This window comes from Sapajus apella, unplaced genomic scaffold (genome assembly GCF_009761245.1).
Source record: "Sapajus apella isolate SASKATOON/1434 unplaced genomic scaffold, GSC_monkey_1.0 scaffold32, whole genome shotgun sequence".
In the NCBI taxonomy this organism is placed as follows: Eukaryota; Metazoa; Chordata; class Mammalia; order Primates; family Cebidae; genus Sapajus; species Sapajus apella.
In genome coordinates, this window is record NW_022436972.1 from 22,578,677 (window position 1) to 22,603,210 (window position 24,534).

At 41.4% G+C, this 24,534-nt stretch overlaps 1 protein-coding gene across 15 annotated transcripts in view; it reads left to right on the top strand.

The window, feature by feature from the left end:
- ENOX1 (ecto-NOX disulfide-thiol exchanger 1) overlaps positions 1 to 24,534 on the top strand; it is a 619,252-nt gene that overhangs the window by 481,871 nt on the left and 112,847 nt on the right. For all 15 annotated transcript variants that reach the window (XM_032294769.1, XM_032294762.1, XM_032294766.1 and 12 more), the window contains one exon: positions 21,051 to 21,235. In XM_032294769.1, the coding sequence (XP_032150660.1) occupies positions 21,051 to 21,235 (185 nt within the window). The remainder of the gene's footprint in view (positions 1 to 21,050; positions 21,236 to 24,534) is intronic.

Sequence of the window (24,534 nt, forward strand, 5' to 3'; positions counted from 1 at the left end):
CTGCTAACCGTTGCTTGAAGGGGAAGGATGGAGGCTATAGCCCGAGGGAAACACCTTCCAGTGGCATCTCCTTAGGTGACACATCACTTGTTTTTAGGTACACATTTGCACCTGCCAGTCACCTACATAGAAGCAGTCCTCTCGAAATGTAGCACTCTAATTCACTAACAGGGAATTGCCAGTGCTGAAATGGAATTCAATTCTCCATCCTTTAAGGAATTCCTTGCCAATTTCCTCTCTGCTGCAACAGTGGGATTTTGCCCCAGACCTCCCGGGTAGTGGCTGCCCCAGGAATTCTTGGAAATTCCAGAAGAGAATATCCTTCAGTTGTCACCTCCCTGTGCCATCTTTGGTCCCCCAGGGCCAGCCTTGCTTGTCATCTGCATACTCAGACAAAAACTACCCTGAAATGGGTTTTATTTTGGGGGGCAGGGAGGAGATGGAAAGAATTGACTTGTTTGGTGTTTAGAAATGACTTGTTTGATGTTTAGAAAAGGCATAATTTATTGTGTAAGGACTTGTGTGATAACTTGGGTTTACTTTTTTAAAAAAATAATCAAAATGTTTCAATATATCTTTGCTGTCTTGGATATGAAGAATATTTCATTGTACTTTTGCTTTTTACCACATATAATAATTTGCAATATGTCTTTAGCTATAATTCTCCAATACCTACAATAGAATTCTGGGTGGGGTGTTCACTCTTCTTCATCAATTGAATCTTAAAGGGGAAAAGGAGTTCACTGGAGCAAAACTAAGATGCTGATAAAAATGAAAATGAATTTTGTTAATAAATTTGAAAATGATGACAGATTTATTGAAGCATTCATTCAAGAAGATCAGCATCCTGCTCTAAAGCCTGTGAAGATAATTTTTGATAAAAATTCAAATTTATTTTTGTTTAGTCTGCCTCCTACTGAAATGAGGCCAAACTTTAAAATCCAGATCTGTTCTTCCTTTTTCTCTTTCTGTCTCTCCTCCTCCTTCCCTCTCTCTGCCTCTCTCCTACTCCCTTACCCTTTTCCACTACCTTCCTCCCTCCAGGCTGACTCTGCTGGGCAGGGTGGTATTCACAAGAAATTTAAAAGGAGAAAGGAAAGAGGAAGTCTGTCCTAGATTGTAGGGCCTCAGATGACAAAACCCTATACGTTGTAGTATTGTGAGAGTTAATGAGTCCATGCATGTAAGGCACTTCTGACTTCACTTAGAGTGTTGAGCATCTAGTAAATACTCAGTAAGTGTCAACTCTGCTTCGTCATCCTCCAACACCCAGCCCTGAGCTTTTCCCCAGTAAGTACTCAATAAAAGTCTGTGGACTTCAATTCATATTCCCCTTCTTCTGATGTAAATGTTTTTGATGCCTTTGTCCCAGAAGTTGATAGGAAGATGATAACCCTGAGAACATTTGTTCTGAATAAATGGAAATGGCAAGTATAAAGAGGCATGTTCAAACAAAATGTAGAACTTTATACACACAAAATTCAGTGCCACATGGTGAACAGGCCATGGCCCAGAGAGCTATAGTCTGGCATTGTTTTGATTATCTAATTTTGTACGTTCAAGGTGCTGTGGACCCTGGGCACAGAGAGTTAGATACAGGACACCCTGTCCTGCAGGGTGTTTTAAGTTAAAAAAGTGTTTTAAGTTAAAAAAGTGTAATTCTAATGTTAGGTATGTCCTAAAGCCAGTAAATAAAATTTAGTATAAACCACAATGAACATCACTACATAGTGTGTATGCTTCACCCACTATTTGATGAGTGTACTTTGAACACAAATTTTAGAAGAGTGAAACTAAAAAGTCCCTTGCTCAATAGACAATCATTATACCATTCCATAAAACACAAACAAATGTTTCTGAATTTTAACAACATTTCATTTAAACTCTGAGCTCTTTATAGAAGCAGATGCTCTTAATTACGAAGAATGTCTTCTGAGTTGTCAATTTTTCCTGAAAATTCACCATAACATAGGTACAAAGGAATCTTTTTTTTAACTTCACTAAGAAGTCAAACAAGGACTTTCCAAATCTTTCAGCCACTAAATCAAATTAGGAACTCATAATTAGATTCGGTTGGAACTAGCAGTATCAGCCTATCTGAATAGTTATATATGTAGCTGGAAGCTTTACATTAAAATAATACTAATAAATACTAATAGGGCTCTCTCTGACCATCCCATTGATTTCTTTGAATAGCAGGACAACCTATTTTCTTCTGATTAAGTATTTTCTGCGTGGTAGTGCTTCTGAAAGATCCTTAAAAATGCCCGTCAGGAGAATATAATCAGGCACAGTCTTGACAAGAGGCTCACTGCTACCGCATCACTGGCCTGGGCACAGATGAAGGAGCGGGTTACTGAATACCAGACAGGGTGCGGCAGCTGACTGAAGGGGCCAACTGAAAAGGGCTTTGTCATTCACAGCTGGTAGAAACTTTTAGGAAGCACTGAATGTAACCTAAAGCAGGCTCACTCTAGATTGGCTCAGAACTTGGCAGAGGGTCAAGAGAATTCAGACACTGAAAGTGAGATGGCTCAGTCTGAGACCCCATGTTGGGATCTGAGCTCCAGGCACCAGCAGACCCCAAGGGTAGGGGTGTCTGTGTCGAGTGGAAGCATAGAAGGATAAGCTATATTCACATGTAATGACAGCCCAGGGCACTATCTCCTGAAACAGAAATAGAGCAGTGGACTGTGTCCATCAATGACCACGGAATCAAAGACAAGCATTTTTTTCTTCTGGGAATCCAAGGGGGCCAAACAAGGAAATGTGATGAATCAGAACTAATGTGGCTTAAAGATGCTAAGAGAACTCTTGCAAGGAGGGCTGAGTAGCCTGCTTTCTTCCTAAACTCTAAACAGAGTTTCATTTGCAAAGGAGCCAAGGGTTTCCTGTTTCTTTCCTTTTTTTTTGTTTTTTAAAATCTTGGTACTCTTGCCCAAGGAATTCAAATAAATGTTTATTTTGGGTGGATTTTTAAGTTCCCTAATCTTGTGTGCAGTTACAATTCCCTTTCCATAATGGATATGCTTCTGAAAAGCGTAGAAAAAAAATTTTTATAAATTGCTTCACCTTTTAAATGCAATAAAACAGATGCTATTTAAATTGATCCTGTAGCAGAAGATTCCATTTCAATGGAAACACTCCTTCTGCCCAACCAGACTGTGTTTGTTTTATAAATTCACACTTGGAGACTAAACTGTCTTTAAGCTTAGCCCCCTTATAATGCTATTTTTATGTAGCACCTAACAATGGTATGATTCTTGACATCTCTCTCATATATGCACAAACTTTCCATAATCTGGAATTTTATGTAAGATTGAACTGTGTTGCTAACATTAGTGTCCAGGGGACCAAGGACTTTCCCTAATACTCTTAACTACTTAACGGTGCCGCACCTCCATGAAACTCATTTGAGGCCTAGCCAAAGTTCTTAAACAATCCATACCTGTTTGATTCTAGCTTGGTGTTGGGTGGGATCTCCCCAAGGTTTCCTGTGTGACAGCCCAGCATGTTCCCATCTGCTGTCAGGCCTTGGCTTCTTGCTTAGCACCATGAGTCCCTTGAGCCTGGTGGAGGGCTTGGGCTGATGGGCAGTTGGCAGGCAGAGGAAAAGAATGAGGACATTAGCGACCACGCTTCAGAAAGGCAGAGCCACCAAGGCCTTGACCTGGGAAAGGTTAAGACACATGGCCAAGGAGCAGCACAGGGTCACTGCACTGCCACCTACGTGCGGCCCAAAGTGCTCTGATGCTTATTGACTGCCAGGAACACCATTATCTAGATTACAGTTTATTATGTTTTCTGGGCATTTTATTCTGATGAGGTTTGATGCAGGATCATTACATAGGAGAGTAGATTTAATCCTGTTTCTGTAGCAGGCTTTAAGGACACTGAGGGAATATTTATGTAATAAGATGCAAAGTTGCTATGGAAAATACTATAGCAACCTAACGTCTTCCCAGAGCCAAGCAGCCACTTGTAACAGAAATCTAAATGTACATTTATTTTAGTGTCATTTTATCGACACTCTTAGTATCTCATTCTGACAGGAGATGTTAAAATATGTTTTCAGCTTGCATTTGAGCAAAATTAACACAGTGTTGTTGGAATTTAAGTGCGGTTTGCACAACTTCTAGAAAAAATCAGGATATTTTTTGAAGGAGTTTAGATGACAGAATCTGGGTAAGTTTGTAAGCTTGTTGTTGTTGTTGTTCTTTGCTAAACACAGGAGAGAATTCTTTAGTAGAATTTGTTCCTGATTTTCCCTTTTCATTTATAAGCAATACGTGGGAATCTCTGATTATGAAAAAGGGATTATCCTTTAAAACATCGATGAATTTTGTCAAGTGCTTACCTGTGATTCTAGTAGATGCTTATGGAAAACACTCAGTAGGTCACTCCATTGCACTTTAACAGCATGTAACATATAAAAAAAATAAAAGTTGTATTTTTATAAAAGTAATACCTGGTCATTTTTGAAAACCTAACGACTAAGAATAATGAATAAAGAAGAAACCAAATTGTGTTATAACATTACAGAAGAATGTTTTGGCTTCTAAATTTTTTCTTTTGCACAGTTAACTGTATTTTTTTGTGTATTTTTGAGGCTCAGTAATAAAATTCTACATGATTTTGGTTTCAGACAAGAGTCCTCGTGTAATAAGTAGACCTTTTTTTAAAGAGCTTTTTTTTTATATATTGATGAAATGGAAAATAGAGAACAAATAAGTTTGTATTCTTCCTGGATCATAGGCTCTTTCCTGTGGACCTTTGAGAGTAGAAGCTAAAATCTTTGAGGTGGTCAGAGTAGATTCCTGAGGTTATTAAAAGCATAGCAACTGGACCAGACCTTCTAAAAGCATCTTGTAGGTCCCTTGAATGTGAGTAGGGCAGAGAAGCTATAGATATGTAGGCCAGTCGATAGTGGAAAAATAGCATCTGTTGATTTTCTTCTCTACCTCTCCATCCGAAATCTCAAAGTGTGACTATAACACTGTTAAAGTAGGACACTGGCCAAAAGAATCAATACTAGGCCATATAAAACATACACTGTTACCAACCTCTTAGCATTGTGATGTGCTGTTCATGATCATCATTGTCCTAATTCTACCCTGCCTTTATACTGTATTGTTCATCAAAACACAGTAGATAACATAAAACTATTCTACCTTGACTCCTAACACTGCTGCGCATAAGCTTCATTCATCAAAGACTTGAAGATGCTAGGTATACTACACAAACACAGGAAGTGAAGACAGGAGATGTCTTGTGGAATTCTAGTTAACCATATGCAGTTAAGAGTCACATAACTAATACAAAAAAATTACTTTCTTCCCTTTCTTGGAAATTCCACTTGCCATTATATGATACTTAATATTTATACCAATATGATTAGCTCTTAGATTAGGAAATTGGAAATCTAACTTAGCCCTGGAAATTGAAGTTTATGGGAAATTATTATTATAGTAAGCTCTCCCATATCTAAATGGCTTAGAGACCCTTCTCTTTCACTTCATTGAATGTTCTTGATATCCAAGAGGGAGCAAGAGCCAACAACTCTTCCCCCCAGTTCAAGGACACAATTTGTGAAGCCTTCTAGGAAGTGGCCAGAGAAGGAAAGTTTTATTTTAGACTCCCGTCACTAGCAGAGAAGTAGGAAGAAACATTTCTGGAGCAAAAGCTGTAATACAGAGTCTGTTAATCATAGTGTTTCAGGCAGGGTGTTGCAGGGTCTTTAATGTGCCCCCTGTAAGTTCTAGAGCTGCTGTGTCCCAAAGGCACTTGCTTTCTACTTGGGACATGCTGGTCATTGCAGCTCAAAGCAGTTACCTAAATTTTCAGTTATCAGAACTAGTTTAGAAACATGTAAACATTTAACATTAAGGTATTGGTTAATTAATGGTATATCCATGAGCAGTCTTGAAAGAAACCATGGTTTAGACTCTAAAAATGGGATGAGAGAAGGTTCTTAATATATTGTTAAGTGATCAAAGCTGTTACAAACTCCTGCTTGGACAATTTCAATTGTGTGTATATGCGTTATATTCACAATTTATGTTAGGAGAAAATCTGTGAGGATATAGGTCAAAATATTCAGAGTGATCATCACCAGATGGTGTATTTACAAGGGATTTTTGTTTTTTTTTCTGTGCATATCAAAAATGTCTACAATATATACATGTATTATTTAAATAATTAAAGCTACAATAAATATTGATTTATAAATTACCTAGGAGAATCTATGAAAAAATTCCATGTTGGTTGAGGAATACTACCTAGACATTTCCAGTCATTCTGGAAAGCCAAGAATAGTAAGGAATAGTAACTAGTATCAGATAATGATAGTTTATTGAATTGCCTTCTTTTGCTTTAAATTAGGGAATTTCCACAGTTAACTCACCATAATATGCTTACCTTCCCAGACCACATAATCTTACAATTTCCTATTCTAAGAGCTAATCATATTGGTATAAATATTAATTAATGGATCCAAGAAATAATTCAAGTTCTAAACCAGGCAGAAATGTTGAGTTCTTACCCATAGAGAGATTGACAATGATGAGAAGTTATGTTATTTACCCAAGATTGTAAGTGGAAGGTCTAGAGCTCAATACTAGCTTTCTCCTTTTCGGGTTAATGACCCTTTTATGGCACCAGTGAATTTTATGGGAAAAAGACTCTAGAATCTCTTTCAAATGTCTTCAGTGACATCATAAGAGTCAGTAACCAAATAAAATCAACCAAAGATTTTGAGTGCCTGCAGTATACATGGAGCCATAATGCCTTTTGGAGGCCAAGGTAGCTTGAAGATGCTTATTACTTTAATATGTGAATCCAGACAAAGCCAACTGGGGCTTCTGCTTGGCCTCCCATCATTTTCTGTATTTTTCTACTAACTAGAAGGAGATTTGCTTCAACATAGGTAGTGCACCCAGCAAATTCTTTTTAAGCCCATCCCAACAGAAATGCCACCACTAAAAATTATTCAGGAAATTGGTACCAACCATTTGCTAATTGAATGACATTTATTTCCTGAAAGCAGAGGCCACTCTATGACTTTAGACAAGAAAAAGAAAAGGAAATAGTTTGAAGAGGCAAAGTGCATAGGGAATTGTTCAGTGCTGTGTTGTTATGTGTTTCCTCTGGTAACCATACACACTGTCACAACCCCTGTTTTCCATTTCATAAGTCCCCAGAAAGGTAAAGAGAAAAATGAAGATATTTCTCAAACCACAGGCACGTGCTTGATGGTAGATGTGAAATGATCTGAGCTACAATATCAGCCCTTTGATTTCCCATCTCATCCCGTGTTTTCTCTGCACCCCCAGGGTCTGGGAGAGCCTACTTGAAGATCACCAGTTTATTGACTCACCATCTAATTTCAAGACTTATTGAAGTGCCTCTACCTGTTTCTCTGTCCCCAAGGCTTTTCTTTATGAGATGTACCTCTCAATATATTTTAAAAATAAGAGTCTGAGGGACAGGATCTACAGTAATATCAATCCTATTGAGATTCACAGACTCAGGGAAATTCTGATCTGGAAGAGACCTTGGAAATAATATGTCTTCTCCCTTCCCCCAATGTCCTAAATTCATGAGAAAAGTGAATTTTGGTAGCCCCAAATAATAGTTGAGCTGCTGAATAAATATCACAAGTTTGTATTGGATACTTGTGATTTTTTTGTGATTAGAAGTTTTCAGGCACAACTTAATCTACAACATATATTTGGCAAATCTTTTGGAGGTAGGATGAGAGATTTTATTTTTCTTCTTGTAGCGATTTACCCATCAGTTGTTTATGAAATGTCTCCACCTGCAATACTGGACTTTGCTAGTGTAATTAATCTACTGAGTGTCCTAAAGCCATCCATTTCACTATCCTTAGTCCTCTGCCTCCACAAATTGTCTTAAACAATGTCATAATACAAAGCAGTGACAAAATTAAAGCAACAAATATTCAGTGACTTCTCACAATGTGTGTGGGACCATATCCTTTGTCTTCTTTACAGTGCCATAAAAAGGGGAAAGAATAGCTGACAAAGTCTTAAAAGACTGAAACTAAAACTTGGATCTGAGAGGGTTGCTTATCTACACTGAAAAATCCTCATAGCATAACATCAGTTCTGCTCTTCCCTGAATAGTGTCCAATCATGGGTCCTTACAGCCTGCTCTCTGTGCCCTCCGAAATCATAGCCAAAAACTAGTAGATAAACTCTAACATAAAGAAGTGTGAGAGCTTAAACTTTCACATAAAGAATGCGCAGCCCACTGCATTGTACATAGTAGGGGAGCGAGATTTTTTTAAATGAGTGCATAGGAAAGTAAAACCAGGAAGAACTAATTTTTAATCTGTTGGGGGATATTTTTTTTTCATTTTGAAGAAAAAAAAAACCTATTATTTAATCCTCATAGTACTGACTACATTTTTTGGATAAGGACCCTGAGGTCTCTTGGAGGTTTAGTTTCTTACCCCAAGCCTCATAACTGGTATCTGGCTTCAGGGCCCCTTCTCTTTCTCTAGCACTGCTGTGCCTCTCTCCTATATATAATCCATGTCCACTTGACTCTCTGGGGTTGGCAGGGGTAGATTTGTGGGATACGGAGCACTATGTTATATTGTGTGTCTCTCTCAGGGTGGCTGTGCTCAGAAACACCCAGCAGTCCCCAAAGTACCACCTGTGTGTGGTGCCTCCTCCTCTCTCTGGAATCCTGCTTCCATCCTTATGTATCAGACACTTTGTATGTTACTCTTTTTGGCAGGAAGATTGTGACATTCCTTCAGGTCATTAAAATGTGGGGGACTATGGCAAGGAGATGGATGGGGCTAACAGGAAGATGAGTAAAGAAATAGGTAACATTTGAAGCTTTTTTCTGTAGAACTAGGTTGAAATTTTTGCAAGTGATAAACTTTATCTTGCTTTAGTTTTCTTTCTTTCTCTTAGTAATTGAAAGTCATTGGGTTCTTGGACTTTGAAATAGGAAATAAAATTTAAAATGGACTTTTGCCGCTTCTGTATAACATTTAGGCTCCTAAGAAATATTGCAGTTGATGCTGGATCATCAGTGTCATGTTAACAAAGCACTTTATATGAAACTATCTGTAGTCCCTTACTTCCCATCTTCAATAAAAAGCTAGTAACTAGAGAGCTGCCTTCTCAGAGGAATTCTTTTAACCTTTCAGAAACAAAATATTTTATGCTAATTTCTGCTTAATTGGAAGGAAGTCATTTTTTAAAAAAATCACTGAAGATGGGTTTGAAGTCTGTTCCATCGCTGACCTCTTTAATTCAATCAAGGTCACCTCGTAAATTTGCCCAAACAGCTCTATTTCTCAATTAGAAAAAAAGGCAGAGCTGTTTAAAAGCATTTACTGTTTGATTAATAGTGCTTAACTGGCACCTCAGCACTTGCGGATGCTTTTTAAGGAGGTGCTGGTAAGAATAAAGCATAGCTACCTGAAAAATTATACTCATCAGAAACACAAAACAAATCATTTTAATGAACAAAGCAAAAACTGTTTTTTGTGGGGATGTGAGAAAGGTTATCATGCTCAATATATAGAGGGTTTTAATGTCTGAACAACTCTCTCCCAGGGAGAAATTGCTATAATTTATCCATCTAGACAGTTTATAAAATACATGCATTTCCCCTGCCCAAGGACTCCATGAAGACAAATGCTGAGTTTGTCGAAGCAAGATTTTGTAGCACTCAAACTCAGGGTATGAAAAGAAGTGATGATGTGTCCAGATGAAGAATGTGAACAGGAGCCATCTGAATCACTTAAATATTGAGAATCTCGAAAATAAGTCCTTGGCTTCCTTCTGCATTTCCTCCCCATTGTCGGGGCCTGACTGAGGACTACCAAGCTCACTGTGATACTGTCTTTGGAAGAGAGAGCCATCTGGGTGGTCAAATTTTTAGCATGGCTCTGAGAAAGGGCCCTCTACGAGTGAGAACCAGTATCACTGGCAGGGGGACTTTAGAGTTACTGCATACAGTAAAGAAGTAACTTGGAAGCCAGGTGCTGTGGCTCACACTTGTAATCTAAGCACATTGGGAGGCTGAAATAGGCATATCACTTGAGGTCAAGAGTTCCAGGCCAGCCTGGTCAACATGGTGAAACCCTGTCTACTAAAAATACAAAAATTAGCCAGGTGTGGTAGCACATGCCTGCAATCCCAGCTACATGGGAGGCTGAGGCAGAAGAATCGCTTGAGTCCAGAAGGCAGAGGTTGCAGTGAGCCAAGGTTGCGCCACTGCACTCCAGCCTGGGCGAATAGCGAGACTCTATCTCAAGAAAAAAGAAGAAGTAACTTTGAGCAGATGAGGTCAGAGGGCCCTTGAAGTACCTTGGTTTTATTTCTGACATGGCTTGGCAAATAATGTCCCTTTCCCAAGCCTCGGCTTTCTCAGCAATGACATGAGGCTTATCCTGGGAGTTCCTCAATGAGGCTGTGAGAAATAAGCAATTAAGGGATTCTGTGGCATTCTGCAAATACCAGGCACTGTGGCAATATGGAGAGTTGGGAGCAACAGCAGAAGGTATAAATGTGTGGTTCACGGCCCCATCTGCACGTGAGAATCACCTGGGAAACTTTATGCACAAACCAATGCCCACGGGTTAATACCCAGGCATCTGTGTTATTAAAACCCTCCCCAGGTGATTCTGATGCTCAAAGGATTCAAAACCACTGACATGTAACCTGAGGATGGATGGCTGTCACCTAGCGCTTAACTGGCATCTCAGCACTTGCAAAGGCTAAGGAGGTGCTGGTAAGAATAAAACATTGCTACCTGAAAAATTATACTTATCAGAAATGCAAAACCACTTTAATGGGCAAAGCAAAAACTTTTTTTGTGAGGATGTGAGAAAGGTTACCTCTTTCACCACCTATTAGGCAGGAAGGAGGGAACAAAACAGGTTGAGGTAAGGTAATAAAATGCAGGAATGAGAAGAAAACAAAAATGGAGTAAAGGATAAAAATCTGTAGTGGACAGGAAGTGACTGACATAGGCAAAGATAAAGGAGCAACGAATGGGAGGGGGAGGTGGTTTAAGTGGGGCATGTGAGACCCAGGTGGAGAAGTCCCCTTACACGTCTGTGCTGGGCGCATTTGGAGTATCCTCAGGTTCATTGGAAAAAAGGCGGCTTGAAAAGGGAGGGCCAGGGAGGAGGGTGCCTGATATGAGTGGTGATGCAAACCAGGGACAGAGTCCCTGCCTTTCTCTACCTCTAGGAGAATAGACAGGGACTGTTTGCTCATCCATCAGCAGTGAGAGAGGGAAGCAAGCACGCCTGGCCACTCACCAAGGAGAAAAGCTTCTGCGAATCTAGACACTGGTATGGTAAGCACGTGTACGCAGGAGAGGCCTCCTCTTCCACAGTAAAAGGCTGGTCCCGGCGCTGGGTCAAGGGCAATCAGTTCCAGAGGCTCAGCCTGGCCTCTCCTGGGTGCCAGCCACTAACCTGCCATAGCTGAAACTTTCTCCAGACATATGGCTGCAAAGAAAAGGAATACACGACAACATCGAGCAGATCAGAACGATGTGTTCTGGAGACACTGCCTGTAGGATTTATGAAAGCATTTAGTCACAGTGTCATTCCAGGAGAGTCAGGAGGTAGCATTCAGCGAGGAGCAGGCTGAGTGGAATGCAAGAAGACACGGCAGAGGCGGAGAAGCCCAGAAGGCTGTGCTGGGTTATAAACACAGGAGAGAAGATTTTTTCAGCTGTTGGAAAAGGCCAAAAGAAAGCAAGTATGAAAAACTAATGAAATAAACCTAAGACTAGAAGAAAGTTATGAAGAAAGCATTAGGAAGTGGGGACCTGGTCCCTAAAGGCCAGGGAAGTGATTCTAAAATGTTGGCATCCATCAGAATCACCCTAGAAACTTGCTGAAGGCCGGGCGCGGTGGCTCAAGCCTGTAATCCCAGCACTTTGGGAGGCCGAGGCGGGTGGATCACAAGGTCAAGAGATCAAGACCATCCTGGTCAACATGGTGAAACCCCGTCTCTACTAAAACTACAAAAAATTAGCTGGGCATGGTGGCGCGTGCCTGTAGTCCCAGCTACTCAGGAGGCTGAGGCAGGAGAATTGCCTGAATCCAGGAGGCGGAGGTTGCGGTGAGCCGAGATCGCGCCATTGCACTCCAGCCTGGGTAACAAGGACGAAACTTCCTTCCAAAAAAAAAAAAAAAAAGAAAAAAGAAACTTGCTGAAAGGCACATCCAGAAACTCAGATTCATAACATTTGGGATGAGTCCAAGGTTGCTCATTTAAGAGATACCAAAGTGGTACAGATACCTTAAGATATCAGCTAGCTGTTCATACCAGGTCCTGCTACCTTGGTTATACATTTAGAGAGAATGCTGATACTTTTTATCCTATTGCCAGACAAAAGTAAGTGTTCATAAGTCAATTTCAATGTTGGTAATGAGTACAGTAGGGAGGAGGCTCGCAGACAGGCCAACCACAGTCACTGCCCAAGCATAAAAGTGAAGTCTTAGTGCCCTCTTAGTAGTCTGAATAGTTAACGGTTTACCGAAGGCAGAAGTAGTTTTCGAATAAAAGTTTTCTGTTCAGCCCACTGTTGTTATTGCAAGTATTTGGCATTATAAAATAAAATCTTTACAAAAAGATGCTGCCGCTTGCAAAGAGCAATGCATGGAACTGAGAAAATACCTTAGGTTTGGGCTCACCGTCATTTCACATTGCATAGTGTGGATGTGTTTTATGTGGTAGAAGCACCAATTCAAATATTAATATAACTGCATGTGTGTGTGCATGTGTGTTTTTGCATGTAGTGTGTAGAGCAGGAGAAGGGAAATATCACTTCTTAAGGGGAAAGTTTCTTGATGAAAATTAGAAGTGACCATTTGTTAAAAAGGAAGGAAAGTTGTAAGACGGGAGGAAAAAGAGGTCACTGTTTTTATACTGCAGGCTATGAGAGGAGTTGTTTTGGAGGGAAGGATTGCTGTTTAAAGTTTCTGTCTTTGGACAATACCAACTACTAGTTAGGACGAAGTCACACAGGGCAAAGACCGTGGTGGAGCACCACACCCAAGGGAGGCGCGCTGTCTGCAGGCAGGGGGTACCCTTCCTGAAAGCTAGTGCCATTTTATGATCTAGCCTGGCTTAGCTAAGTCTGACTTTCCTGAAAAAGAATCTTTAAAACCTTTAGATTTTTTAAAATGACCCTACAATCTTGGAAATCAAAATAGGGACCAAAAGTGAAAAAGAAAAGTGAAATCTAATCAAAAGAAAAGGAAGAGTGGCGGGAAATGCCTCCTCCTGAGATGCTCCTGCCTGCTTTGGGGCTGAGTAGGAAGCAGCCTGCTTTCCTCTCCCTCCATGGCCATGGCACCTCCTCCTGGAGATCGCTGGGCCTTTTGGTAAAGCAGTGTCCACTGTGCAGCAGCCCTGCTCTGCTTCCCTTCAGCTCTTCAGCATGTGAGCTCAACCCCTGCCTTCCAGAAAGAGCCTCCCCCAGCTCTTATGTTCCAGCCAGAAGCCTTCTCTCCTTTGACTCCCATTACACGGTGTGAGGATGGCCCCTCCTGGCGCCCTTCCAACCATCTTCCACCAGATTCCGTATCTGTAGCTCTCCCTGCAGCTGGGCTGGGAGCTGCTGAGGCAAGGCCCGCCCTGTCCCCGGCTTGGCCTAGAGTCGGGGGCTCAGCTCATACTTGCAGCATACACTTCCGATGTGTTTCCCGGAGGACTCTAAAGACATCCCTCACCTGACACAGCATCCTTCAAGAGGGTTTTAAATGACAGACTTATCCTGCTTTTGGAAGAAGTGAACATGCCTCTTTCCTTTGCTTATTTTCCTCTGAGGAAAATGGGGATGGTTGTGGGATGGATCAAAGGATAATAATGTAAACGGAAAAGTGATAAGGCATGATGTGATTTCTCCATAGTGGCAGCAGCCCAGCAGCACCTCCTGGTTCTGCTGCTGGTACAGACTACTTCCTCAGGAAGAGCTCTGTGGAGGGAGGAGCAGAGGATTTTCTTTTCCTGAGTCACCGGCTGCCCGTTGTTCCTCCAGATTCACATTAAGCCATCATAATGACAGGATCTAGCTTACCTGCACTCTCCAAATTACCCTTATTCCACTGGCCTCACACAATGATGGAAATAGACACTGCATTCTTCTTCTGTTTAGCTTTCCCTAATAATAGCTAATGTGCAGATTCGAATATACACTGCACATATAAAATGTTATGTCAATGCTAAGTTGTAATAATAATAATCCTGCAAAAATATAGCAGAAGAAATTTCTGTGAGCAATTTGAGGAAGATTGCTGCTTCAGTGGTTATACAGGTATTATTGAAAAACAGATCAATTGTACTTGGTTGCTACTGTAAGAGGCTCTCCAGCAGGAGACTGGCTGTCAGCAGATGTCATCCCAGGATGTTTTCTAGCTCTGTGCCTGGCCACTGGGAGGCCTTGATGGCAACAGCTGCCACTGAGATTGAGGCCATCAACAATGAAGGATCCTGAGCCTCCATTGGCCTTCTGAGCATGGTACTGGTCCTTGTCTTTGGCCTTCATCAGCCCAATCAGAGTAGACTCGGGACAGAGTTCATGGGAGGTTAGCACAACAGGAGAGGCATTTCTGTCACCTTTATTCTAACTGAAGGCACAGATACTTTAAAAAACAAACGGGTGAGTTCAGATGGATGGGGTGAACAGTCTCATACTGCATCTTCTGGAATCCTGAGATCAGCATGGGTCTGTGGACAAAACTCCCTCAATAAAGCATTGTTAGCAACTCAGGCTCTTGAGCTATGGGACTAGTGGGTATCAGTGTGGCTGTTTGAGGAGAGAGACATAGGGCAGAAAGTAGGATCTTTCTGAAGTCAAGAAAGTCAAGATTTCCTGAAGGGTGAACTTAACTTCTCCATAAATCATCCCCAAGTTTGTCCAGAGGAAAATACAGGTATGTTTATTTTAAAATAGCATCATCCTCTCTGCTTTTATAGCAGAGTCTCTCTCCAGCAGAGCACTCCCCAGATAGAGCCAGAAATGAAATGTTTTACTTCTGTTAGGAGCAGGTGAGCCACTACGGTAGGGTCCCCGGTTCCCTCCTTTCTCTGGGCTGGGTGGCACTTACGTGGAGCTAAGCTACCCTGGTGATATTACATCTAGGAATACAGTTCTACAGCCACACATTGAGCCTCCAACCAGAAACCTCTGTCTTTCAGAAACTCCATTCTGTCATCTTGAAAATAGAAATAATAATCGTATTTACTGTATCATGTTTTCATGAGGGTGAAAGGATACTGTGTAAATAATATGCTTAGCACAGTACCTGATATATAAAAATCATTAGCTGTCACTACCACTATTGCTATTCTTATTACTGCTACTGTTATTTGAGGAAAACAGAATAGTGACTGTGCCTTTTGCCCAAATCTTCTCCTAACTCCATAGGAGGTACTCGGAGCACCGGGGCAGAGCTGAGCTCATGGGACCTGGGCACAGGGATGTGACAGGGCTGCCTTACCAGGTGCAGAACGTGGAGCTGGGGCTCATACAAAAGGAGATCAAGGAATAAAACCAGAATGAAAAGCCAAGCATGTGGTTCCTTCAGAAGCGTTTCTCCAAACAAGCCAACCACAGCCCCAACTTAGGAATTGGGATAGAATGAGTGGCAGTCTGAGCAGTTGCTCTCAGAGTATAGTCTCTGCACCAGCAGCATCAGCACCACCTGGGGACTTGGAAGAATGCAAATCTGGGGCCTCCTCCCAGACAAGCTGAACTGCAAAACTCTGAGGGTAGGGCTTAGAAATGTGTGTTTTACTATGCCTACCAGGAGCTTGTAACGCAGGCCAGTGTTTGGAGAACACTGGGTTAGAGTAACACCAGCTGCTATCTAAAGAAGTCCCAAATTTTCAGCGGCCTAACAAAAAAAAGTGCTACTTTTGGGACACAGAACAGTCCAAGGCAGATAGGCTGGGACTGTGGGCACCTTTCCTCCATGTGGTGACTCAGAGACCCAAGCTCATTCCAGTAGCAGGCAAAGAATGAGGGACTGTGCGGAAGGCATCATCACTCCTCCTACACTCCGCTGATGAGAACTGCTCACATGGCGCCCGCTAGGGCAGTCACCTCTCAGGAGCAACACTCCTGTATACAAAGCAATGCATGAGTTTGAGTACACAGTGTGAGGATGTCTCTGCCACAGAACAGCATCTAAAGGCCTCAAGGAACCTCACAAGAAGATTCAGAGTGCAGAGAAGCTGATAGAAGCTGGAGAGAGTCCCTGTCACTGAGCCACGACTACAGCTCCCTTTCATAGGGGAGCAGGAGGCAGGGTTGTGGCTGAGGAGGCAGCTGTTTTAAAGGCACACAGGTATTGTGGTGATATCTGCCAGGCCTTCAGCCTGCTCCGTCTTCCTATGTTCAGGGGCTGTCGGTACAACTGCCTACCTGGGTAGCAGCCAATGAAATCCTTGAAAAAGACTTTCTTTGCAGGTGGGAAAGAAAGCTACAGTTCAGCAGTGTCCTTCCAGCATTTCAGGAGGACATCTGGCAAAGTGGAGGGGGAATGTTAAACACAGAGTTCCCCAAACACACAAAGACTAACAGTTCTGGAGAAACACAGATATTGTTAGAAACAATATGTTAAAATGTTTTATTATTTAGTTACATCTTGCCTGAGCATGAAAAAGATATTAACAGACTGTCAGCTTACTGGGACATAACCCAAAATAACTTACATTTTTCATATATTGCTAATTGTTTTTCTGAGGCTGGCTCAGGCTGGTAAAAGAGATTTCAAGGCTTTCACCAGATGATTTACTTAAAGAATTTAAGCATGCCATTATCTGTTCCCATGGAAACACAGTAAGACAGGGGACAGAAGAGGAGGTCACTTTGACCATAATTAATATAAAGAATAATAGTTTATATGGAATCTAGTAAAGAATATAACAAGATCCTACAATACCTTAAAGCCTTTTCTTCAGCAGTGCAGTTCAATCTTTGGATTGATTTTTAGATACTAGTGTCATTTCGATTGTTTTATTAGTCCAGTGCTAATTTTTGAAGTATAACTACCTTGCCTAGCAAAAATTTTCCAATATTCTTATTTCATTTTTGGTCCAATGATAAAATTCCGGTATTCAGAATTTTTCTAAAGTACTAAGCGGAAATGGATGACTCTACTGGCCTTAAGCTTCTTGTGAATGCTACAGCTCCTCGCCACGTTTTCTCAATCAATACATAAATGGGTAGTTTGTTAACATAATTGATGGTAATCCAGAGGAACCACTAGATTCTGCAGTATGCTTAAACTCACCAAAGAAAAGATTTAATCATGTTCAGTCCAGTTTACATGTAAAGTGTCTAATTCTCTTCTTCTTTTATTATTGGAAATTGGTAATCCACATGGGGTGTCTCTTAGATATTATATCTATTGGCACTTGGTGCACTCCTTAGGAATTTCTACCAAAAGATTCACACTGTACTTTTTAAAAAATCCTTGTGCTTATTTGGATAGTGGACTTGTTGTGCAGTCTCATAAGGTAAATTTTACCGTGGAAGCTTGATGACATGTTTTTCAAAACTCTTTAGTATAGCATTCCAGAAAGAACTAAGGAGAAAAGAAAGAGAGAAATAAAAGAATTGCACTTTCCAATTTCTGAATTTGTAACACACTGAGAAATTATATTGTCAGAAATTATTAGGATTTTTTTCTGTTAGAGCTCTGGCCCAAGAAACATAGGATAACCTCTTCCAGGCAGCCTTGTCTGAGGAATAGATTCAGGGCTGCAGTATGACACTGAGTGGTGTTTACAAACAGGTGGCCTGAAGCTAAATGGAGTCAATATAAAATTTCTCACTCTTTTGAAGATAACTACTTGCTGCCACATGAGTAACAAAATTTTTTTTTGTAAAAATCAAGCTTGAAATCACTTAATCAGGAATGTAAATCAGTTATATGCCCCAATTATAAAAATGTTGATGGGGTTTGCTATGGTATTGATTTTTTGTTATTTTGGTGGAAGAATTACAGCTGTTGTGTGTCTTTATATATATATATATATAATGATATCACATTCCTATTCCAGGAATGCAAACAGTATTATATCCTGCTTGGCAGGCACTCTGGTCACTTGGCTTAGCCAAGAATAAGAACTCTCAGAAGTGCCATTCTATAAGTTTGTAAGAGATCCCCTAAAATAATGGACGGTACACTTCCTATATGTATTTATGTTCAGATAATTTATTTAAATAATGCTGCTGGCACATGCTTTATAGCTGCTTACATTTTGCTACACAGATTTCAGCATATCTTGCAGGCTATGCAATTCATTTGGAAAATGTAATTTCTATCCCTGCATACTAATCGATTTCTTCACAAACACCTGCTATCAGTTATGATAATAAAAATGCCACTCTGAATTGAAAAAGGGCCAAATAGAGCTTCCTAAGGAAATGACTTAAGTGTCTTTGAATGCTACTAAATGTAGTAATGTGCCCGTGTAGTGCCAACACTTTTTTCATCATTTGCATTTTCTGTGATTCTGCCCTATTACAACATCCCTCTCACAAATGATTCCTCATAACCATTTCCTTATGGCTTGGTAAACAGAGCTGTCAGGAGGTGGTATCTCAGGGTGTGGACAGGATCCGTAGTTAGGCTGCATAATGTTAAAAAGTACTGGCTCATGCTGCTGGGTACGTGCTGGATAATTTCTGATTTTATGACTAAGTCCCTAAGAACTGTAAAAGTGCCTGCTACTTGGTTTTGTACACATATACACCAAATAAAGTCTCCTTTATGCATTCTCTTCAGCCTTCAGTTCGTTCCATGCACCACTGCCAAACTAATGTTCCTAAATCCCATTTGCATCATGTCCTTCCACTACCCCAAGCACTGTCAGTGGTTCTCAGTTGGCCGCTCCATTGAACCTAACCTTCCCCGTCTTCTCGCATCGCCTGACAGGGATCACCTTTCTCTCACTGCTTCCAGGCAAACACTTGCCCTTTTGGTCAAGTTTCTCTCCATCTTGCCCCAAGGATTCTACCTTTGATTTTCATCTTCGGGCTTTTGCCTGTGCTCTGGCTCCCGACTGAGAGACAGCCTTCCCAAGTTCTTTGGTTTTTCATCTTTCAAAGCCCTCTTTTATTCCTTCAGTCTGAATTTTTCTTTCTCTTCTCTGAACTCCTATAGGATACAGTTTTTTGTCATGTATCTCAACTCATTTATTTATTCATTCAAGCAGCATTTATTGAGTGCCTAATGTATTCCAGACATCAAACCATTCTTTCTTCCTTTGAAAGCAATAGTTTCTTTTTAAGTGTGTCAGTTTTTACTAGGCTTTAAGCTCTTTGAGAGAGGAGGTATATACTGTCTCCTCTTTTTGTGGTCTGAGATGCCCGCACAGACCTGAGCACAGGTAAATATGAAGTAAATGCATGTTAAGTAATTGATCCCGACTGGCTTGAGGTAGCGGATTTTCTGGGTAATTGCATGTTCTGTTTGATTAGTAGTTCAGTGTGTACTACACAGAGATTATCATTTTGCAAGATGGAATAGTGTAAAACACTCAACTGTAAAACTATTATTAACATAATTTGACGTTTGATATTTGAGGAGAGAATTCACTGTGGTCTCAGAGCACCTCAGTAAAGCTTTGTCACCATGGAACTGTAATGTGCGCTCAGGAGGCTGACCTTGATTTGGTCCTCCGACACGGGAACAGGGGCTGGAAGCGGGCGTGCACTGGGCCTGCTGTGCAGTGGGCCTGCAGCATGACCTGACGTACTGGAAGTTACATGTGCGAAGTTTCTGGTAACAAGCGTTTCACATTTTCTTTCACTTTCCCTTTGCTTAGCAAAGTGGGGAATGGCTTTTCTGTGAGGGGGAAGATTAAAAGGAGACTGGTGGGAGAGTAGGTGGGGGAATGTGAGACTGGTTTTAAACAGCCTGGTAAGAACTAAACACACATGGACCAACGATAATCAAGAGCAGAGACTCTGGAGCCTGCAGCCTGGGTGTGAAGGCTTTCAGCTACGTACTCTGCAGGATTGAACAAGTTACGTAACTTCTCTGTGCCACATTTATTTCATCTGTAAGGATGGGGATAAGACCAACGGCATCACAGGCTTGTTGGGGGGATGAAGTGAGTGAGTTCATACAAAGCTCTTGGTCCAGTACTTTGTGAGTGCTCAGCAGGCTTTGATGATTCTCAGAGAGACCCCTAAGCAATAAGGTGGAAACTAGGAAAAGGGATTCCCTACCCTCAATTTCTGTTTTGTACCATTGGTTCTTTTTCAGTTTCGGCTATTTCTGAAGCCTTGAGATGCATGAGACCCTGAGTTAACGGTCTTGGTTTCTTAGTAAGATGAATATATGAATGAAGTCTGAATCTAAACATGGAGAATTTGGGGTTTCAGGGAGAGGTATTGGAGTAACCACTCAGCCTTGCAGAGGAAAAGAGTTTTAATTTGTTGGGGAAACAGATGGAACTAGGTTCCCATTCTGATAGGAGTTAGAGAAAAACAATCTGTACAATTTGTCCCAGCAGTAGAGCAGGAAGGAATGGTGTGCATATAAATTCCTCCCTCCCCTGGGAAGCTGCCGCATGTCTCAACCTGTAGAACTGCTGATTATTTGAAAGAAAGCAGCCCTCCAAGGAGCTAAGCAATCCTGTAGAAAGGGGGAAGACAATATTTAGCAGATGTGATTGTTGCCTGGAATTCTGAATGTTGTCACCACCTAGCACCACATACCAATTTCTGTGAGGGCATCTAGCATTGAGGGAGAGGTGAAGTGACAAGAATCTGGGAGGAATTAATCCCGCACCCATAAGAAACATTCATACATAAGACGGGACTAACAATAGATAAAAATTCCAAGAGAAGTGATGCATACCGACTACAAAATAGAGAGCACCGGGGTAAGGCATTTTGGCTTTATTCCTGAGCAGGTACAAACATTAAGAATGTGGGTGACAGACTCCCTTTCGCACAGAAGGCCTCCTCAAGCTGAGCAAGAAGGTAACTCACTTGAACTCGTTCTGTTTGTCCTTCAGCCCTGGCCGCTCAGGCCTACGCTCTGAAAGAGGAGAATGACAGTCTCCGCTGGCAGCTGGATGCCTACAGGAATGAGGTGGAGCTGCTGAAACAAGAGAAAGAACAGCTTTTCCGAACAGAAGAAAACCTCACCAAGGACCAGCAACTGCAGTTCCTGCAGCAAACCATGCAAGGCATGCAGCAGGTACCCCACCCAGGTGGTTTTTTGAGATAAAGGGATATGTGTATTAAATGAAAAGGGAAAGGCAGCTGTGTGCTGGAAAGGGTGAGGAAGAAATGACAACCCAAAAGGTACGCTCCTAGGAAAGGACTAATGAGTGTTTGTGGAAGGGTAGAATCTGGAGAAAAGCCAAGCCAATAAAATATATTGAAGAAATCACCCCAGAGGTAGGAAATAAAGGAAAATGATTTGGATTTAGGAGATTGAAAGGCTGTATGTGAAATATAGCCCCATGGCAAACATCTAGCAGATTGCTGCCGATCATGATACAAGTGTTTTGTAATCTTAGAACTTTTAAGTTCATGCATGACAACTGATTTTACAAAAGCAGTTTGTCTGTCTTCAAGGTTAGTATAAATGTAAATTATATTGTTTTCACTTTTCCTATATTACACTTAGGATCTAGTCAGGTGCTACGAGCACATTACATGTTTAAGAAATGTTTGTTGATGGAATAGATGAAGCATCCGAATTTTAGGTAACTTTAGAAACAGGGCAATAGCTATGTTTTTGCTGAAGAGTGCCAGACTTCATCCTGGCATACTGAATTTAAAAGATGTGTATTTATGGCAAGTGTTGAAAGGAAATGATATTTGAGGGCTTTGGAGTAGAGAAAAGGAGCATGTACTGTTGGAAATAAAATGTTGACAGGAGAGGAAAATCTGACTGTTGGCAATGAGGAAATAGAATCAAAGATTCACAGGTAGATTTGTATCTGAAAACGTCAATTGGTACTTGATATTCTTAAGGTGTTTGGGCCTTTGAGTCACCTTAAAATAATAGAGCATAAATTATCATCTTGGGTATGTTTTAATTACCCCTCTGAATATACAAATCCAATCAATATTATTTTCTGGAAAACAAAAGATTGCTTTTATTTAAAGAAGAGAAATATAAGTAGAATGATGGATGGAAAGTTAGAATATATAGTGAGTCGAATTTTTTTTAATTCCATCATTCATATTGACTGCTCTGTAACATCCAGAGTATGAATTGCCTGCAGAAGTATCTTAGTGATTAGAGCTAACTACTACAGAAACATCAGCCTAACAGGGAAAAATAATTGAGAGGGAGAGTATAAAAGATCAGGAAGTGAGCAAGTTAATGACCAACTCACACAAATTATGTCTTAAACATCTCCTGCCATTTTGAAGCAATTTTTGAGTCTTGGCTTGGAGTCCTAACTGGTTGATGTTCACAGTGTGTGTTAGACTAATCAGTGAGATTCAGAGGTCAGAGCCAGCCAGGAAAATGTCATTACAGTCATTGCTCAGGTCTCTGTACTTGGAAATCGATGTAACAGCTGCTGTGTGAGGCTTCTGGGGTTGTCCATATGCCCCAACATTGGGTGTTTGTCAGCGCCCTTGCCAAGATGAGAGGCTGTCGATTTCCCCAAAGACCACGGCATCAGACCTAGCCCAAAAGCCACTATGTCACACTTTATACAACTCTCCCTTTTTCCCTCCAGAAACAATTATCCCAATTGCTTTAAAAGTACAGTCTTTTAGGTTATTGCAGATTCAATCTAAATCTAAAAGAAGTCAGAGAATGCAGGGGTGAGCTGCTCAGTCACGGCTGCAAAAGCACTGAGGAGCCACGTGACTGATCCACAAAGGCGCAGTGTTTCAAATCACCACCTGAGCCATCCTCCTGAACAAGGGATTCAGTTAATGGAGCTTCTCATATATTTTCAGAATCTCCTTGTCAGTAGGAAACGTACTTTATATAGCTAAAAATGTAGTTGAGACAGAAATGTATTGTCTCATAGTTCTGAAGGTTACAAGGCCAAGATCTAGGGTCCAAGAGCAGGGTTGGTTCCTTCTGAGGCTGTGAGGAAGACTCTGACTCCTGCCTGTCTTCCAGCTTCTGGAGGCTGGCTCGTCATCTTTGGCCTTCCTTGACTTGTAGGCATATCACCCTGCTCTCTGCCTTCCTTATCTCTTGCCATTCTCCATGTGTGTGTGTGTGTCCAAATTTCTTTCTTTCTTTTTTTTTTTTTTGAGACGGAGTTTCGCTCTTGTTACCCAGGCTGGAGGGCAACGGCGCGATCTCGGCTCACCACAACCTCCGCCTCCTGGGTTCAGGCCATTCTCCTGCCTCAGCCTCCTGAGTAGCTGGGATTACAGGCACACACCACCATGCCCAGCTAATTTTTTGTATTTTTAGTAGAGACGGGGTTTCACTATGTTGACCAGGATGGTCTCAATCTCTTGACCTCGTGATCCACCCGCCTCAGCCTCCCAAAGTGCTGGGATTACAGGCGTGAGCCACTGTGCCCAGCCCCCAAATTTTTTTTTATAAGAACACAGTTCATATAGGATTAGGGGCCCACTCTGCTCCAGTATGACCTCATCTTAATTACTTATATCTACAAGGACTTATTTCCAAATAAGGTCACATTCTGTGGTAGTAGGGGCTAGGACTTCAACATTTGGATTTGGGGCGGTGGGGGTGGGGTGGGGGTCATAATTCAATCCATAACAGACACATAGTAGACAGTCAGAATATCTGCGTCAAATGAAGGAATGAATAGACAAAGGCCTGGAGGCAAGGCTAGCATGGTGCCAAGGGAGCTCTGGGCTGCGCGGAAGCCTAGATCATGAAGAGCAAGGTGGGGAGTGGGAGAGCCAAGGCCCGAGAGGTGTGTGCGGTGCCTCCTTAGCCTGCAGAAAGCACTTGGTCCCTGGTGGCTGCTGTGGTTTTCATGTTTACCGGTTGTTAGGCGGATGCATGACTATCTCTGCAGCAGAACATCTTTAACAGAGTTTTAAAATACATGTGCTTTTTAAAGAGTCTTATTTCTATCATGATCTACCATGCGTGAGGAAATTACCACAGTTTGCTTACCACCACAAAGAATTAGCCTGGCTTTAAAACCTTCCTTCAGTCTCCCCACTATCTACTTCATAAATCAGAAAATCATGGTTTCACATGAAAGATGACAGAGAGAGGAGGGTTCAGCCTCCCACACGTCACCATTTCCACAGTCTAAGTTTGTTATTTCTGTAACAAACAACAAAAAAAGAAAGAGCCTTAATGACCTTAGGACTAGCTGATAGCTTTTGGAATTGCCTTCAACCCTTAGCCAAAAAGTTTCTAATCTTTCCCTTAAGGATATGTTCACTGACATCACAGTTTGTCATGTGTTCATGAAGAAAACATTATGGGCAGGGTTCCTAAAATGGAAAAACCCTTGAGTGACTTTGGATGTTTCCAAGTTTACCCCTGGACCATGTGAATCACAATTTAATAATATTAAAGGC